The 20,161-nt window shown below is 35.8% G+C and overlaps 1 protein-coding gene across 1 annotated transcript in view; it reads left to right on the top strand.

The window, feature by feature from the left end:
• Nucleotides 1-20,161, top strand: part of USH2A (usherin) — an 838,570-nt gene that overhangs the window by 484,165 nt on the left and 334,244 nt on the right. The window contains exon 35 of the mRNA XM_058275221.2: nucleotides 16,166-16,317. Coding sequence (XP_058131204.1) covers nucleotides 16,166-16,317 — 152 coding nt within the window. The remainder of the gene's footprint in view (nucleotides 1-16,165; nucleotides 16,318-20,161) is intronic.

The raw sequence follows: 20,161 nt of genomic DNA, 5'->3' as shown, positions 1-20,161 counted from the left end.
TAGCACTTACAGTGACATTCTAAACTAATTAGAATACATGACTTTGGAAGCACTAACTAAAAATATAAATATTAAATTCTTATTTTTAATTAATCCTTGTGGTTACTTGTTTACTTGGCACTATCCTCCATATTTACCTAAGTAAAATTTACCTAAAATGTTTCCCTCTTAGATTACAGTCACCTGAGGACAGGTATGGTATGTGCTTTGTTTTCTGTTTTTGTTCCAGAACTTGGCAGGGTGCCAGTCTCAGAGCAGGTGGGTATTAAACAGCTTTTGAATGAATGAATATTTACTGATGACAGGGACAATAATAAAACTGTAATTGTGTTTATGTGAGAAGCATATGCATATGTAATCACACAATATATACAAATGCACATTTACAGCACATCTTATAATTATGTAGTGTAGGTGGGATGATTTCAGAGGCTGAAGGCTTAAAGCACATGCCGAGAGATCCAGTTCTTTTGCTTTTGAGATTTGATCAGCCTGGTAATATGCAGTTGTTCTAAAGAGAGTCAGTGTGTGGAGACGTATCTGCTTTGTATACCTCAGTATAAAAGAGTATATTGTTACCGTGGTGAGGATTTGTTAATGCCAAGATGGGACTATTAAGACAGAAGCATGAGAGCTGGGCACCCCGAAGGCTCGGTTCTGGGGTCTCATTAGAAAGGAAAGGGGGCCCAAGGGAGTCCAAGGAAACATTTTCCTAATTCAGCCTTTTCTACTGCCATCTCAGACTTGTGAGAATTTATATATATGGCTATATAACAAGGCCGTGGTAATAATGTCAATAAGAACAGAAAAAGTTTAATTTTAAGAAGTTGATTGTAGATGTGTACCTTGAACTCTGAACACTATAGAGCATTGTTGCAAGAACTGTTAGTTCAGTTTTCCGAGCATATATATTATTTCAGGAATGGGTAATTAAGAAACCAATTAATTATGTCTTTTACAAATCTATACTTTATTTGTGTTCCTTTCACATCAAGAGATGATGCTATAGAAATAAATTTTTATTATATATGCATGGTGAAGGTATATGTGTAAAAACCAGTTAAGTACTCTACCCATGCATAGAAAGAAGTATTTGATTTTTTGCTAACACTAGTAATTAATAATAATAATAGTAATAGCAATAGCAAAAGCTACAGTATATAGCTATATGTCAGGCTACTTAATTCTCATAGGTAGCAAATGAAATATATATACTTAACCCAGTTTTATAGATGTGGAAACTCAAATTTCTAAGTGCTAACTAACGTAATTATTCAAGGTCAGACAGCAAGGAGGATGGAATACAAACCAAGGTTTGGATGACTCAAAAAGTCATAGTTTTATTAACTCTAGTATTCTGCCTTACTTTTTGTAAAAATGCTCATAACATAGGATCCCATCTTGTCACATAAAAAAAAATTAAGGAATTTTTTAGTTACGTAGATTTATTCAATGTTTTTGTTCTCAGTGCCAATATTAAAAATTCCTAAGATCTCTGTTCTGATTTTTCTCCAATTTTAAAGAAATAAGTGGGATTTCTGTTTAACTTTTTCCTTTGATACCACTGTTTATTTTTTAAATAGTCAAAATGTGTTTCTATTTTCTTTCCTGGAAATGCTGAGTTTTAACGGGAAAAAAAGGATTATAGAATACAGTGACTCACTTAGGAAAAACTGCTTGACAGGTTTGAGCCAACGCTGGGTAACTTTTATGAAACACCTCCAATCAGTTTGTCAGGTAGGATTTTCCCAAGCACAATCTTTTGCAGATTCCGTTGGTTCCATTTTTAGGTGAGCGTAACAGTAAGAAGGCATTATTCCACAATGTGAAAGCTGTTCTCTCTTTTCCTTTTTAATTGAAGGATCAAGTATTCACATAGGGAGATATCTGCCACATTCAATCATCATCTGGACCTTGGGGGGAAACCCTCAGTTGCTGTTCATATTGCCACGCTGCTCAGGAAAAAACAAACAAATATGTTTGGAGGAGCTACATCTGCTTTGCATGTTATTTTTATGACACAGTAAAACCTTGTTGTTTAATTCTTACAGTAAACAGAAGTCTTCAGTGTAAATAGAGATACTTTGTATTAAATTGCATTGTATTGTACTTGTATTGAATTTCCTTGGTTATATATGACAACCTATTGAACACCTTAGGAAATGCAATTTGACATAACATGATGAAGAGGCCCAAAGATATATATCCCAGTGGATGTGCTTTATGGACAATTATGATTCAGCTTCCCTGTGAAAATTAAACACCTTAAAAATTCTATCATTATGCAAAGAGAAAGGTGATAAACTTGAAACTGCTTAACTTGGATGGCCAATGGGAATTAAATATCCATTTTGTGGACTACCCATGGAAGAACTGAATTTATAAAACTGGGATAAATGATCTGATCCCCTTTATCATGTAGCATAAGATTGTTTTGTTTTTCTATAGCTATTTTATGGGTTATTAGCATGAGAGAATAAGAAAAGGTATAAACAATATATAAATAGATACAATACAGGGATTTTTAAAATGCTGGGTATCTTTCTTGTGCCCCTTCGGATCCACTCTCACTTTTCACTTTTTTCTGTGCCCCAGGAATTTAAGCTTTGTGGGCTCTATCCTCGGGCTTCCTCGCCCTCTAATTCCCCATTGATTTGTCCATGGGCAGGAGCAGCAAGCATTGAGAGGAGATTCTGGGCATTTACTCCCCTTAGATCCCTCTGGCTCTGGGCTCCAAAGACTGAATTCCTCTGCTGACAGACACAGCTCTTACCCAGTGGCCCTTTTCTATCCAGCTCTTTCTCCAGGTTCTTGAAACTGTTTTTCTCATTCTTTCCTCTACAGGTGTAGGATGTTTAATGGATCTTAGCTAGGCTTACCTTATGTCATCTAGTAGCATAGCCTCTCTAGGAATCCTAGGGGTGGGGTCGGAGGTGGGGGGCTTCATTCTCACTTGTTGCTTCCCCTAAATGCTCACACCTTCGTAAATAATACCTTCACTAAGTTTTCTTCAATTGCTCATTTGAATTGCCATCAGTTTCCTTCTGGGACCCAGACTGACCCCTAAATCTTAATTAAGCCACACTTAAAATGCAGAATTTAGAAATGTGTGTGTATACAGGGTTGAGGGGAGGCAATGCGGATATAATTTTTAAATGCTCTCCTGTGTTCTAAGAGTGTAAACAGCAAAACAAAACAAAAATTCCACTTTGGCCTTTGTTTTGTCATAATGGACATCTCAAAAGCAAATAAGGAGATCCGTTTTCAAAGGTTCTAGATACAGATTGTTTAGTAATACCTACTGAAGATCTATGATGTTTATGTTTTTAAACAGTGGTCAACTTCCTAGTATATCATTGAAAAGCTTTCCACTTATTTTTCTGAAAACTTTCTTATAATTACTCAAATGATTTGTGACATTTTCCTCTTAATGAAGTAGTAACATTGAGCTTAAAGTTCAGTTTCTCAGATAAGCCTTACTTCCCTAACCCACCCAGACTAAGTCAACATCTCCCACCCCACCATTTTCCCTTTAATTCTATTTCTTCTTTAATAAGCTTTACAGATGCATAATTATTTATAGTTATTGACTTGAAGTCTATCTTCTCCAGTGGACTAAAAGTTACATGAAGGCAGGGACCAGATTTTCTTGATAAAATTGTATTCCCAGCATGTGATACAATCCTTAGCACATAGTAGGTGCTCAATCAGTATTTACTGATGGGCCCACTTATTACCAAAAAAACAAAACCACCCTATCCAGCATACTTTAAAAAAAAAAAAAAACATTTTACAGTATTTAATAAGTCCTGTTGTTCTTCATACTCTCTCTCTGGACTTGATGACGGGGTAGGAGAGGACACTTAGATAAGGAGCTAGTACACATACATGAGAAACTGCTGGCTGGGTGTCAGGTGGCATGTAAGGAATACAGTAAGGACAGTAAGGAATACAGACGTGTAAAATTTGTTCTTGAGAGATTTTCAAGGTTTTGTTTTTGTTTTTGCTTTTTACAAAACACAAGCATAGATCAGAGTAGGAGGATATTATCCTCTAAGGCAAATGGAGCTTTAACTCATCACAGATGAAAAGACAGCTCTAAATTCATTCCTTTTATATGCATAACACTTAAAAATTCCTAAGGCACTTTCCTATAGCCTCACTCATTTGATTCTCACATCAACTCTGTCAGGCCACCAGGGAAGGAATTTTACCCCCATTATATTGGTGAGGAAAAAAAGCTTAGCGGATTTTAGCTACCTGACCAAGTTTTAAATGTACTGCCTTGTAGTAAACTATGATTTGACTGCTAAACGAAAAGAGGAGGGGAGACTACACTTAATATTCTGTGCTTAAGACACATGTGGTCATAAAGGCAAGGCTGTGTGCAGTGGGAGGGTGATCTTGGCACCTGGGAGGCCATCAGCCTGGAAATCTTCAATTTTATGCTTTGTTTTCTTGTTTGACCACATAGACATGGCTGCAGCAGTGTAAGATTATTTTATGAATCCCAAAAAAGAGAAAGATTGTTTGTAAACAAAATCCATTCTTCTGGGTGTGACACTCTTTGATTGCATTAAATTCAGTTGAGGGGCCTTTGATTAGATTACTTGATAAGATCAATTTAGAGCTTTTGATTGGACCATGTCAGTGAGGCATGACTCAGGTGGCATCTCCACCCTCTTCTGAGTCTGATATAAACGGAGACACAGACACAGGAAAAGGGAGCTGCTCTCTTCGATCCTGGCAGGTAAGAAAGAGGACTAGAGGATCACTTAAGCAAACAGTCCCAAGAGGCAGGGCCACTGGAGCAGCTCAAGAGGAGAAGAGCCTAGTTATATGCTTAATGGCTCACAGCTGAACTCGGGGAAAAAGCAGAACCATTGAGATAGGAGGCCCAGAGTGAGACAAGCCCTCAGTTGCCCTCAGCTGAATTTAAACCTCAGCAGAGATCACCCGCCATCTTGCTTCAACATGTGGCAGCTCACTTTGGTGAGAAAGCATCTCTGATGGTGTTCTGGTTTGGACTTTTCATAGCCTTGGAACCGTAAGCTTTGGCAAACTAAAACAGTGATCATATATATATATATGACCCAATATCAAAACCTACAACTTAATTATTTTTCTTTTACCAACATGAAGTAGACATCTTTCCATGTCAGTGCATATAGTTCTCCCTCATTTTTCTAAAAGTTTAATAGAATACTGTTGAGCGAAACCACAGCTGTTACACCCTCATGAGGTAGCTAGGTTCGTGATTACTGTTCATTTTTTGGTGCAGCTGCATCTCATCAATACCAGTCCCCATTCTTCCATAAACAAGGATGAGGATGAGGTCACGTGTTTGATGCAGGATACAGTCCTCAGATGGATTTCCATTTATCTTGGGTCTGATGATCAGGGAGATATGTTTTGAGTTAGGGTTGGAAGGAGGATTCAGCCAATGGTTAAGTCCTCAGTAGTCGTCAAGGCTAGAGGAAAGGCCCCTGAAGTAGCTGTTAAACCCTTCCTTCCAGGGATACATCTAAAAAAGCATACCAAAAATTTACAAGTAACATTAAAAAAAGAGAAAAGACAGCTATTTTAATATCAAAGGAGAATTTTAGGCAAATAGTATTATTAGAGATTAAAAAAGATAACTTCATAAAGGTAAAAAAAGATAACATCATAAAGGTAAAAGAGTTACTAAAATTAAGAACATTTCTTTTTATCAAAATGTACTATAAACTAAGTATCTGAAAAGATAAACAATAGAGTAGGAAAATATATTGACAACACATATAACTGTTAGATGACTAGTATCTAGAATATATAAAGCACTCCTCTTTATCCATAATAAACTGGGAATAAAGATCTGAAAATGATTTTCACAAAAGAAGAAAAATGACTAATAAATGTAAGAAAGCTGTTTAACCTTGTTAATAATTTAGGAAATAAACAATAAAACCAAATCAAGATACTCTTTCACAATATAATACTGACAACATTTTATGAAATCTAACTATACAGGGTGTTTTTGAGGAAATGAAACAATGAGAATTCACGTGGGCTTCTAGTGGCAATGGAAACTGATACAGACTCTGAAAACTAATTAACATTGTCTAGTAAGGCTGAATATATACCAGCAATTCCACTCCCAGGTACATACTCTGGAAAACTTGAACACAAATGCCTCAGGATAAAAGTACAAGAATGTTTATAGCCACACTGACAGAATAGACAAAACACAGAAATAATACAAATATCTAGCAATAAAAGATTTTTAAAAGTGTGCCATGCTGGAATATTGCACCAAAATGAAAATGAGTGAAGAATAGCTACCCCCAAAAATATCGATGGAAATCATGACTCTTACGTTAAGCAAAATGGACACTGTATCTACGTGTGTGTACACACACACACACACACACACAACATATACGTGCATGATTGCATTAATATAAAGTAGAAAACCATCCAAAATGTAGTTCTAGCGTTATATCGCTTAGGGATGCACTCTTAGGTAGAAAAGCAAGGAAATGATTCTTGAAAAGCCAACATACTCATGGTGTTGAAATCTCAAAGTGACACATCATTTCTAAGGTGATGGAAATATTTATTTTTTAAGGTGGGTGGTGGTTATGTGGCTCTTCTTTAATGGTAGGCATTAAAATGTAATTTTTGTTTTATGTACTTTTCTATGTTATGCTTTATTCTATGATTTTTAAAATGTGGAAAAGAAAATTAATATACAGAGCTGTAGAGTATAATGTTCTATGGGCTTTAGAATCTGTATGCTTCAATGCCAACCTATAGTCCGACCAGTTTCTTGCTGTATAATGTTGGGGAAGTTACCAAACCTCTCTAAAACTTGTTTATTTTTTCATCTTTAAAATGGAAATAAAAGTTGTTCCTTTTTCAAGGGTTTTTCCTAAGGATAAAATGGTCCCTAATAAAAACAATGATACTGTTGTCTTGGTTTCCTGACTTCTATGCATTTGCCACTTTTTATCTCCTATGTGCTCCTGACTTTCTTCCATTCCATGCACTTTTTTAAATTTTATTTTTAAATAAACTTTATATTTTAAGATAATTATAGAGTCATATGTAGTTTTAAGAAATAATACAGAGAGTTCTCTGACTCTTTTCCCAGTTTCTGCCAGTCTTGCAAATTATAGTACAATATCAGACCAGAATAATGAATTGATATAGTCAAGATACTGCAAAACTATCACAGGAACAACTTTTTTTAATCCTTAAATTGAAATCAATCCCCTTTCTACTGGTAGTATGCAGTGAAGCTAGTTCTTGGTAACGCTTTGATGAGTTGTTCATTGCTAGCTACCTAGTCCACCTGGTTTCAGTGCAGCTAGTTACATCCAGGAAAATATGGGCTCAAAAATTATTATTCTTCCTTTTTGATATTTTTACTTGTCTCCCTTCTTCATGTTTTTCCTTATTCTAGTCTAGTTTATACATGACTCTAGATTACTCTTTCTAAATATGAACTTTATCATACCCTTGTCAGTTCATACACCATCGATGGTTTTCTTGTGCTTCGTAAGATGCCAACTCCTCAGAGCGGCATTCAAGGCCCCAGGGTTCCTCGACAGGCTTGTTTCCTGTTAGGCTTTCATGAACTGCTACAACAACTACAAAATACTGGGCTGTTCCTTAAATCTCTATTGTTCTTTGCACTTTCTTGCTTCCATGCAATAGTCAATGTCATTTTTTCCCACCAGGAACATCTTCCCATGTCAACCCTTTTCACATATCACTTTTTAGGGAAGACCCAGTTAAGGCAGAGGCTGCTCCAAGAGATTTCAGCAGGCGTTCAGCCAGAGTGGTTATTCCCTGCTAGAAGCTCCTGTACGTACTGTCTAACCATTTATTTGGCATAAAGTTTTTGTAGTGTTTACCATTCATATTTAACTCTTGGATGTTTATTTAGTTATAACTGTGTTTAACCCTTTTCTTTCCTCTATAAGGGTAGCTATGTGTTTTCTTATTCTTCCTTCTGTTCCCCATATCAAACAAGTGTAGGAACTTCCATGTAACTTTCAAAAAATATTTGTTAATTTTTTTTCTTGAGGTCCATCCTGATTACTTACAAGGCCAGAGTGTGTAATTCGGATCTTCATTGGAGTAGGATTCCTAAAAGCTTTCGAAAGTGAAATTGGGACAGAAATGGCTAACAGGAGCAGTAGTAGCATTAAGTCAGATTGCCAACTTCCACATCTGGATTTATATATGTATGGCCTTGGGAAACAAGGTAGCCCCTCTAAGACTCCATTCCTTCATCCCCATAACCTGGCAAATAACAGCTCTTACCTCCTGGAGTTATGAGTATTAAAGGAATTAATCCATATAAAGAATGGAGCCTATTGTCTGACTTAATAAAAATAAATAGTATTAGAATTTCTGAAAGACTTACTTAGCATTTCAAAAACTTACCATTTTACTTTTCTCAAATCAATTCATTTACAGAAGGAAAGCATCTCCTTAGGCCTCAGTTTAAAATGCCCTCCAGGTTATAGCCCTCGGTTACTCAGTTTGGGAATCCAATTAATTGTTGTGTCAATAGACGTGTTAGACTTATACTTACTAAATGGATGTTTTGGAACTGAATTGTACCACCTTTCACGATCTAGTGATTTTACTTATATCAAAACACCTGCTAATAAAAACAAGGTAGAAGGACTTTTTAAAAATGATACCACTGGTTGTCCAAATATTTACCAGGGAGTTTGGCTGAGTGTACTTGACTCTAAACTCAGGACTTTACACTAGTTTCAGGCTCCACCACCCCCACCTTTTTTTATTAGAGAAGTTGTGGGTTTACAGAACAATCATGCATCACGCACAAAATACAGGATTCCCATATACCGTTCCACCAACAACAACTTGCAGTGGTGTGGAACATTTGCTACATTTGGTGATAGCATGTTTTTATGATTGTACTATTAATTAAAGTCCATGGTTCAACTTAGGGTTCACTGCTTGTATAGTGCAGTTCCATGGATGTTTTAAAAATTTGGTTCCCGTATATAAAATTTAACATTTCCCCTTTTAGTAATATTCATACATATATTTCAGTGCTGTTAATTGCATTCACAATATTGTGCTCCATCACCACCATCCATTACCAAAACATTTCCATCATTCCAAATAGGAACCCTGGCATTTTAAGCCTTAACTTCCCATTCCCTATCTTCACCCCATCCTCCGGTAACCATATTCTAGAATGATTCTGACTCTTTGAGTTTGCTTATTTTAATTGTTTCAAATCAGTGAACTCATACAAAATTTGTCCTTTTGTGTCTGGCTTATTTCATTCAGCATGATATCGTCCAGGTTCATCCATGTTGTTGCATGTCTCAGGACTTCATTCCTTCTTATGGCTGATAGTCTCCCATTGTATAGTATATACATTATGTATACACCACATTTTATTCATCAGTTTATGGACACTTGGTTGCTTCCTCTATGCTTGCTGCTATGAATGTCTGTATACAAGTATCTGTTTGTATCCTGCTTTCAATTATTTTGGGTATATTCCTCGTAGTGGGGTTGCTGGGTTATATGGTAATTCTGTATTTAGCTTTGTGAGGAACAGCCAAACTGTCTTCCACAGCGACTATATCACTTTACAAGGCTGCCAGCAATGCATGAGTATTCCTATCTCTCCTCATCTTCACCAACACTTGTTATTTTCCTTTTTTATTTTTAATAGAGGCCATTCTAAAGGATATGAAATCGTATCTCCTTGTGGTTTTGATTTGCATCTCCTTGATGACTAATGATGTAGAGCATCTTTTCATGTGCTTTCTGGCCATTTACATATCTTCTTTGGAGAGATATCTGTTCAAGTATTTTGTCCATTTTTAAATTGGGCTGCTTGTCTTTTTGTTGCTAAATTGAATGACTTATTTTTTATTTTTTAAAGATTTATTTTATTTATTTCTCTCCCTGTGCCCCGCTATTGTCTGCTCTCTGTGTCCATTTGCTGTGGGCTCTTCTGCATCCGCTTGCGTTATCTGGTGGCACGGGGAAACTGCATATCTTTTTTGTTGCGTCATCTTGCTGTTTCAGCTCTCCATGTGCAGCGCCACTCCTGGACAGGCTGTGCTTTTTTTCATGCAGGGCAGTTCTCCTTATGGGAAACACTCCTTGCACGTGGGGCACCCCTACGTGGGGGTGCCCCTGCATGGCAGGGCACTCCTTGCACACAGCAGCACTACGCATGGGCCAGCTCACCACACAGATCAGGAGGCCCTGGGAATCATACCTGGACCCTCCATTGGTAGATGGATGCTCTATCTGTTGAGTCAAGTCAGCTTCCCTAAAGGATTTATTTATATATTCTGATGTTAAACCTTTACCAGATAAATGGTTTCCAAATATTTTCTATGGTATAGGTTGTCATTTTACTTTCATGATAAAATCCTTTGAAGTTTTACAATTTGATGATATCCTTTTTTACCTATTTTGTTGTTGTCATTGCTTTTACTTTGGGTGTAAAGTCTAAGAAACCATTGTCTAATACAAGGTCCTGAAGATGCTTGCCTGCATTTTCTCTAGGAGTTGACACTAAGGTCTTTAATCCATTTTGAGTTGATTTTTGTATATAGTGTGAGGTAGGGCCTGCTTCCTTTTTTTTTTTCAAATGGAAATCCAGTTTTCCCAGCACCACTTGTTAAGACACTATTCTTTCCTAACTGAGTGGTCTTTATCCCATTGTCAAAAATCAGTTGCTCATAAATGTGAGGGTTGATTTAGGCTCCTTTTTTTTTTTACATATATGGACACCAGCTTTAAACCACAATGGTATCCTACTTTGATTCTGCCTTGAGATCTGGTGTTTGGTAGTTATGACCTGGAACAAAAGGCAGAAAGCCCAGCAAGGCTAACATCATGTTTCTCATCCTCATGATATACTTATCTTCCTAATTCTGAAGTAAGGAACTCTCATCTCTCTAGTACTTGGCCAGCAATTGATCACTGATTGCATGTGACATGATCATACATGTGTTTTGAAGAATCCCCTGTAGCTACAATATGAATTAATTGTTTGGGAGTATGAATGATGCTTCAAAACATTTAAGTGCCTGTTCTCAGGTATGAGGTGATGGCAGCATGGACTAGATGGGTAAGGAAATGGAGAGATGTAGAGATCAATTTATAATGTGAAGCCTGCAGGATGTGGTGTTGGATTTTATGTAGTGGATAATGAAGAGGAGAATGTCAAGAATGACTCTAAGGGCAGACTTCACTTACCCTGTGAACATGGGTCCTAAAATTTGGTCCTATGGTTGATCCTTTAGCCCTCCCACATACAGTAAAAAATAATGTTAACTTACAAAGTTCTGGGTAACACCGGGTGTGTGTGTGTTTGTGTATGTTGTGTGTTTGATTTCACTTTCACTGAAATTAGATATCAGTCTCATCCATCTCTTAATTCAATATTAAAAAGATTTTTGAGCAGTTGAATTTACTGCCACAAATCTCACTTAATTTCATTCTCAGCTCATTTACCATGTAATCATCTTATTTAAAGTCCTTCCCTCAACAATGGTCTATTCTTTCTTTATCCACAGTTCCAGACTTCACAGTTATCTAGTTTCTCAGCATAGATTGCTAGGGTTGACTTGTTAGAGTCAAATAGGCAAAATAGAGAAGTAACCTTTGAAAGAGAATAACTGAGGGAAGGCGGAGAAGAACTCAAAAAGTAGACACAAGAATAGATGAAGTGTAGCCCCTGAGTGATGCTTAGGATAAGAGCTGGGCACGTCTCCTGTACCTCATCAGTCCCTGCGTGTATTATTGAATTACAGATCATGTTCTTTCATGTCCATAATGCACAGTCTGAGTCATCACAAAATGGCTAAATTATAGTCTATGTGAGAAGACAGGTGAAAGCATAGTGCTCTCTAGAAAGCTCTCCTTCCAAAATAGATTTTTAAAGTTTGCACTTAAGGAAAGAGATTTTAGTTAAAAAGACTATTAACTTCTGTAAAATATCTCATTTCCCAATATGTCAGATAAATGAGATATTATGCACATAATCCTGGCATAAAAGAAATGTTCTGTTCCCCAATTATGTAAGAAAAGGAGAATATTGATTTGGGTACTTTCTATGTCTGCTGAAAAGCAGGTCAAGTAGGTAGCATTTCAGGGTTCTTACAGTTTCTTTAAGAGCTTCTGCAGCATATTATTTGCCTATAGGACTTTTTGGTGAGGGTTAAATGAGTGTTTAGCAGAGTGCCTGGCACATAATTTTGTTTTCGTTGTCATTACTGTGATTGTATCTGTTTTTTTATTCCCTAAAATTTTCTATATGTTGTTTAATTTTTCACTATATATCTTTCATTTCTTAGTTACAATTCGTTTGTGCATTTGTATGTCAAGTACTAAATGACACTAAATGAAATACTTGCATGTTTCCATATATGGTCACAGTTAAATAAGGAAGAACAGATAGCAGCAGCTGCACTTTGTTAGGGGTGCATGATATGAAAATTAAAATAAATACTCGTTCCCCAAATGAGGAAATAAGGGAAATGTACCCACTTTCAGAAAGGAAAACTGCAAATTCATCTTCAACAGAAAAAAATGGGCCATAGCAATAACTTTATTTAAAGTATTAACTCATTTAAATAAAAAACCTTTAATCCTAAGAGAATGTATTGATGGCGATTTAACTTTGGAAATCGATACTGGTGATGGTTGCACAACATTGTGAATGTAGTTAATGCCAACAAATTATATCTTTGAAAATGGTTAAGACAACAAAATTTATCTTATGTATTTGACCACAAAACATATTTTTAAGAAGATATAATGGTAAAACAAAAAAATGTGCCAGCAATTTAAACCAGAGACTAGTTAATCCAAGGAGTTGATTACAAAGGTGTTGGAAGGAGTTAGTGGAACCAAAGAGAGAAGGGAATGGAATTGGAAGAACAAAAAGAGTGATAGATGGGAAGCTACCAACTCCTCCAGGCTGGGCTGCGAACCTGCTTCAGCTGCTGCTTGCCGTCTACTAGTGAAACCACCAGTAGATGCTGCCCCAAAGGAGGTGACGTGCCAACAAGATGTCACTACTGACGGTTGAAACTACAGAAGCAATGCTTCTGCTGTGGACTGAGTTTGCAGTGGCTTTGCCTCTCTGCTGACTAAGTGAAAATCAACAAAGATTTCAACTTTTGAAAGTAGAGGCTACTTGTTTTGCCTTTCTTCCTGCTTTCTAACAACTGCTCCCATTGGCTAATAGGAAGCCAATTAGTAAGAGTTGGAAATGTAGTTTATAGGCTCACAGGGCAGTACAGAGTATAAGCATGTGCATTTTAGGTTTTAGATATCAGATAAATAACCAGAAGAGTCCTCTCCTTAGCTATTCAGCATCATGCGTTCCCTTTTACCTATAATTTACTTCTAGTAACAACAGTAATCACTGTATGTGTCTACCCAACAGGAAACTACTGTGCTTTGTACTAATGAAGAAGCTCTCGCTCTCAGCCATCATATTCTTATCTGGGTGATGTTAATTCCCCTTTTAGTTTAGACACAATTTACCTGGATATTCTATAACTTAAGGATTAAACTGTAAATTAGCATTTAATTTACATACTTTAATAGGGAAAGGAGGAGGGAAAATTGGTTAACATACAAAAATCTTTATGTAATAAGCAAGAAATAAAACATGCATAGTATATATAATTCTTGTTTCTATAACTAGTGATACTTAGAACTTTCTTCTTTGATATTCCATTTTCCTCCATCTAGTAGCTCATCAAATTAGTGTTCTGTTGTGAGAGGCAACCCAAACCTTCATTACAAAAGGGTTTAATTCCTTAGGGGTCCTGTTTTTATTGGGTGCTGTAGACTTTCAATGCTTATGTGATTGGACCTGGCCATACAAAAGAGATACCTCAAAGAATGCCTGTGGTGTCAATGTGTAGCAAGAACCCAATTTCTCCTTCCATATAATAACTTTTTTTCCTTTGCTGTTTGTACAATGGCATAAGGAAGTGATTATCAGGATGAGAGTCTCAATTTCTAATTCAGGTACCTCTGTTGTCACCCAGGATGTAAACATTCTCCTTTGTGGGCACAGAAAGCAAAAATATTTTGTATAGGTTATTAAGCATAACAGAGAGAGGAAATCTTCCTATTTCTACCCATTTTGGTTTCCATTCCCAAGTTTTTTGGCTATGGAAAAACCAGCATCAAATATCGGTCCCTAGTTCAAAGTATATACAAGGTCCTGTAGTAATGCCATCTTCTCAGGGTGTTATCACTCAGCTGCTGCTGCAGGCTCAAGAAGCCATTCCACCATCTCGCATACTTTAAGCCAAGAAAACTCCGTGGGTGTTAGCCCATTGCCATACATCTTTGGCTGTAAAATGCCATCTTAATCAAAAACAATGTTGTGAGGGATATTGTGACAATGCATGTGATATTCTGTAAGTCCACAGATAATAGCGCAGCTAGACCACTGTGAACACGTTGTAGAGGTGAGCGACTCCCTCATAGGAGAAAGGAAGACTCCAGTGCTGTGGTCCCAGGAGGACCGCTATCCATGTGGTGATGATGGAGGAAGGTGTGACCTGCTCCCGGGATGTAATGAGATCAAGTCTTGGCATTCTTAAGGCTGAGAGGCAGGCGTCTTGGAATCCAGCTGGCAGGACTGTCTTTTAGACTCCTTGAGTTTGCTAAGTCTATTATTTCAAAATTTATTCTTCCTCCCAATCTTCTGTCTCTCAGCTATTCATTAAGATTCTCCTTTTAGCAAATCTCTTTTCATATTGCAGGTATCTCTTTTTTCCTATAGTCTTAATTTTTCATTCTGTATTAAATGCTGATATTTTTACTAGGCTGGGTATTCATTCAATTTGTTCAATTAGTATTTTTAAGTGACTACTATGTTGTAAATAGAGTTATATCAGTATATGAGGAAGGAAATCAAGATTTCTTTGGAGACTCTACAGTCTATTGGGGATTTCAGAAAATTAAACAAGAAATAAAAATATAACAATAATAATAATACTGTGGTAAGTGAATACGTGCTATGATGGAGAAGTACTGTGGGCTGTGGTACTAGCAACCAATTTCTGTCCAGGGGAACTCTTACCGGACAGAGGAACACTTAAGATAATTCCTCAAGGACAAACTTGGGAAGGCCCCTGTAAATTTAATTTTACTTTGAAAGAGGTTCTAATTTAGCCTGTAAAAAAATGTATGTTTCCCACAATATAAGGTTTAGTCAGTTTGAAGATTCTGTATTTCTAGTGAGCATGGTTATGCTATCCCCTAATTCCTTTTAATGCAAATATTTTGATAGAATTAATCAAATAGTTATATTCAGCTATTTCAATTTCTCATACCCTTACTAGTTAATTTAATAAAAATACAGATTATATTCCTTTTGAAATCAATGTTAATTCATCATTAAAACCAGCAATTCACAGTGTGTCTAGCTTTTTCACGGTTGCTGCCTGAGTGTTATTTGCACAATTAGCGCAAGGCTTTATGTTTAGGTAATTTAATGTTATAGTTGAGAGCATGGGCTCTGGAGCCAGACTGCCTAGATTCAAATCCTGACTCAAACACTTGTCAGCAACATGGCCTTGAGCAAGTTACGTTTTCCTTCTGTGCCCCAATTTCCTCATCTATAAAATGGTGATAATAATATGCCTCTATTATAGAATTGTTGCAAGGAGAGGGTTAAATGAAATAATACATCAAGGACTTAAAACAATGCCCGACACATAGGAAGTAATATATATTACATTAACAAATAAGATCATTTAACTTTAGAATGACATCTATTAAGGGTGTATTTTTATAAAGCAATCAAAATTGTAAATGCGTTTAACCTATTCATTTTTGGCACTTCTGATCTGGAACACAAATTAGAGCAGTTGACATGGTCCAATAGAAAGATTCCCCTGCTGAAACTTATGGGTTCTATGTTGTCTCTTGTCTCTAATTAGTTTAATGGTTTGATATTCAATGGCATAAATCCTGTTTTATCCTTTGGAAAGTGACTGGGTTAAGACTGGATGAAACATAAGATACTGCAATTCAGGGATTCCATGAAACTAGTAATTACATTAACAACTTTCTTAAGTCATTCTTTGTTTTTGCCAATGGTCCTCCTAAAAGCAAATTCTTATGTTCCCAGGTATTATAACAAGCTATGGATTATATCTAGATGATATATTAATTCACAATTCCTCAGAACTCAGCTGTCATGCTTATGGATTTGCTCCTTGGAGCTTACATTCCTTCAGAGTCCAAGCATGCACTGCCAAAGGTTGTGCCATGGGCCCACGGGTGAGTATGTGAATTTACATTCTGCGAATGTATTAAATGTCAGATGACAATGAATATCAAGGAAGTAAGTGGTGGTGACTCACTCTGTGCACAGCTAGCCTTTCAAGCAGGATGGTAGATTTTCTTTTTATAAAATTTCATTTAAGAGTTACTAAGATTTTATATTCAACATAAATTTCAAGACTGTACCTAGGTCTAGTGAAGGACAGAATATACGTTTTAGTGAAGGAAAAGTAAGTTGGCAGGTTTAGCGGGCACAAATACAATTTTTCTAATTTAGTAACATATTTAAAGTGGGAACTTATCCTGTTATTAATGGGCTCAACAACCATTAAGTAAGTTTACAATTAAAAAGTGAAAATAATTTTAAGTCCATAACTGCTACAATATGGCAACATTGTTCTCTAGTAAGTAGGTTAATTGATTAAAAGCTTGTGTTTATCTCATCCATTAGAATCAAATAGTTTCATTTCATTAGTCTTATACAGTTTTATGAGAGCAGTGTTTAAAATTGTATTAATATCAATTACTGATATCAAAATTTCAGAAATCTATTATATCTGTATTTCATTTGCAGTTAAATTTGTGCTTTTTATTTCTAATACAATTTTAAACCCCAGTTAACAATATACAATTGTCATAGACCAGCTTGAATTCTTCAATTTCTAAACATCACACTTTACTTTTGTGCTTTTTTCTTCATTAATTAGAGTTCGCTTCCTTTAACGGAAACAGTATTTTGAGACATTTTTTCCCAATGTTTGTCATTGCCCTATCATTTTAATGCACTCTATCTTCATTTGAAGGGAGCATTAAACAAATATTACCTTGAAAAATAGCCTTCAAGATTTAATTTTTGCTTTCTTCTTTTGGGTGGCACCTCCCATTTCCTTTGATACTGGTTGCTTTCCAAGCTGCTAACATCATCTATCGGTGGAGCTGAGCTGTGGTCTGTTGCCATTAAGCATTTTATAGCTGAGACCCCCTTCTGATGGATACTTACTCTTAAAAGCAGGAATGGCAATGGGCCAGCTTTTCTTCTCCATTCAAAAAAAGAAACAAAAGAACTCTTCACATGAGCTTGAAACGTAGAATTTTTCAAGAATATAAACTGCAAATTGTGGTTCTATTTACTAAAATGTCTCCCACACAGTCTCCCAAATTCCAGCAACTTTAAACAAGGCACATAGTCATTGATCTGCATCCTACACAGATAGGAGGTAACGTTTACCTTAAGCAAATGCCACGATTCCTGATGGGAGAAGGGAAACAGAATTGGATCATAAGACTTACTCTGCCACAGCTATATACACTCTAGACCAAGGGTTCTTAACCTTTTTTGTTCCATGGACCCCTTTGCCAGTCAGTTTAAAACCACAGACCCCTTACTAAGTCCACAGTATACTGTGTGTTATTTAATAACTACATCACATCCGCACCAACACGTCCCCACAAGAACGTGTTTTTTTCTTTTTAATTTCTATTCAAGCTCACGGACCCCTGGTTAAGAAACCCTGCTCTAGACTCTCTCCTGACTTAAAGGACACTTAAAGAGTTATTTACTCCCTTCGCTACTTTTCTTTCTTCTGTACTGAGTATGCAAATGCTTTTCCCAAGTCAATGATCCATCTCTAATCACTGGGATTGAACGACGATGTCTTTATTTAGAACAAGTCAACTATAGGTTGCCAAGAAGTTAAAACCCACTGTCTTCATTTGGTTTCTAAAGTATTTTTGTACCACTTATAGTAAATATTATGCCCAAAAAGATTACATATCTGAATATTCTAAAATAGTTCTGGATATCTATCACAAGTGTGAAGAAAATTACAGATGCGGCTCTTTTTTTGGTTAGAGATTGTTTAATATGTTCTTAGCACTTTATGAAATCTATGAATCAATCTTAAAAGTCAGAGTTTCCTATCTTTAAATTCTGTGTGATGTACAATAAAATTTAGGTAAACATAGCACTGGTGTACACACATATCTCTTACAGGTATTCTTTTGGTAAAGTCAATACTATAGCATATTTTAAATGAAACTCATTTCAGTGATACAAAGAAATATGTAATTTCCATTTTTAATCTCTTGCTGGCAGAAATCAAATAATAAATTTTTGAAAGCTTATAACTTTTTTGCTCATATAACAAATTCCTCAATAGAAATTCTTGGTTTTTAGAATGAGAAACCTGTTTGTTTTTTAAATGTCTCCTACGTATTTAATACCAATGCTATCCATGCATGAAGGGAAATACCGGTCAGTGTTTTTTTAAGACAAATATGCTCTACAGACTCAAATGTGATATGACTCATCATCAAAATTAGCAAGTTGCTTGCACAAAACAAGCAAAAGTTAGGAAAAAAAGGGCAAAATTTGACAAAATAGAGTATTTTTAAAAATACAAATACATACACAAATGCTATATTCTTGCTATTTTAATGTAGTATTGGGCCGGAATGTTTTGTTTTCACAACTTGACTAAAATAATAATCAAATGCTGTCTGTTATTATTTGCAATACAGAAGGAATTTCTCTATCCCTGTCTGAAAAAAAGATTCCCTTATAGTTTGTTCCATTCTTGTGCAATTAAAACATTGCATTAGAGTTTTAAAGTAATTCCAACGTAGAAAACAAGTTAGAAATACCTTTAATCCTAATTTTAGGGTGCTAATGTGGATTGTCAGATTTAATCCAGTAATTGGATTGGACATAGAATGTGACAGGGAAACCATTTTCTAAGTGAATTCCTCACTTTCAATTTTATTAGAGATAAACACTTCACATTTTGTGTTTCTGTAATGAAACTCTGAGAATTTGTCCAAAGGTAAATCACTTTGCTGCTTTGTGTGTGTGTGTGTGTGTGTGTATTTTTGCTACTTAGCCAATGTTAAGTAACACTGGTAGAGATGTAAGATTGGGAATTTCGTTTTCTGTAATGATGAAACTCTTCCTTGTAAGGAAACTCTAGCCCACTACTGTGTGATACAGTTAAGAAGATGTCTCAGTTTCTTGTGATGCTGTGTTTGTACAGGTTAACACTCCCAGACATACACACACTACACACAAACACATATTCACTCTTTCAGTCATAATATTTCACAAAGGAAAAAATAAACTTTTTTTTTTAAAACACCTAAATCATGGTGGTAATGTATTATGCTAGAGAAAACCCTTTCTGGGAAATTTGACCTAAACCTATTTTTCCCCTGCCTCCTTGGAAAACCTATTTATTTTACTAAGCCTCAGTGTTCTCAGATATTACAAAAGGGAAATAATGCCTCATTTAAAGAAATGATGTGAAAAAATAGTGAAATGTTATTTATCAAAGGATTTCTGGAACATGGTAGGAATTTTATTAAGGATGACAATTGTATTGAAATATTTGTATGTTTTAATCGCACAATGTTCTCAAATATTTTTCATATGAGTCAAGGGAAGTTTTCAGGTCAAAGCTCAGCCAACTTTTACTTCCCAAGGGCCTTTAAGATTCTTTTTAAGACAATATAGATAAATAAAAAATTGGGATTAAAAAAAAAATCAGCTCATAGAAAAATAGTACAATTGCAAAATGCTTGCTTTAGGCACACACAGAAGAAATAAATTATTTTTGTACAAATGAGTCTTTTATTGTGAAAAGTTGACCTTCATAATTTAAAAAATATTTAAAGCTTTTTAAAAGTAAGTGCAAGATGGGCACACAGAGACCTACAATCTTAGTGTCTGATGAGCAAAGGATTATGGTAAATCCAGTTCTGTACCTGAGGCTCAAACAAAAATAAAAATAGATACATTTTATAGAGTAAAACTAGAGTGCTTATCCAGATACTTAGGAATATTGAAAAA

Source organism: Dasypus novemcinctus, chromosome 13 (assembly GCF_030445035.2).
Source record: "Dasypus novemcinctus isolate mDasNov1 chromosome 13, mDasNov1.1.hap2, whole genome shotgun sequence".
NCBI lineage: Eukaryota > Metazoa > Chordata > Mammalia > Cingulata > Dasypodidae > Dasypus > Dasypus novemcinctus.
Note: the sequence above shows the minus strand (reverse complement) of the source record. Positions and strands in the feature narration are given on the sequence as shown.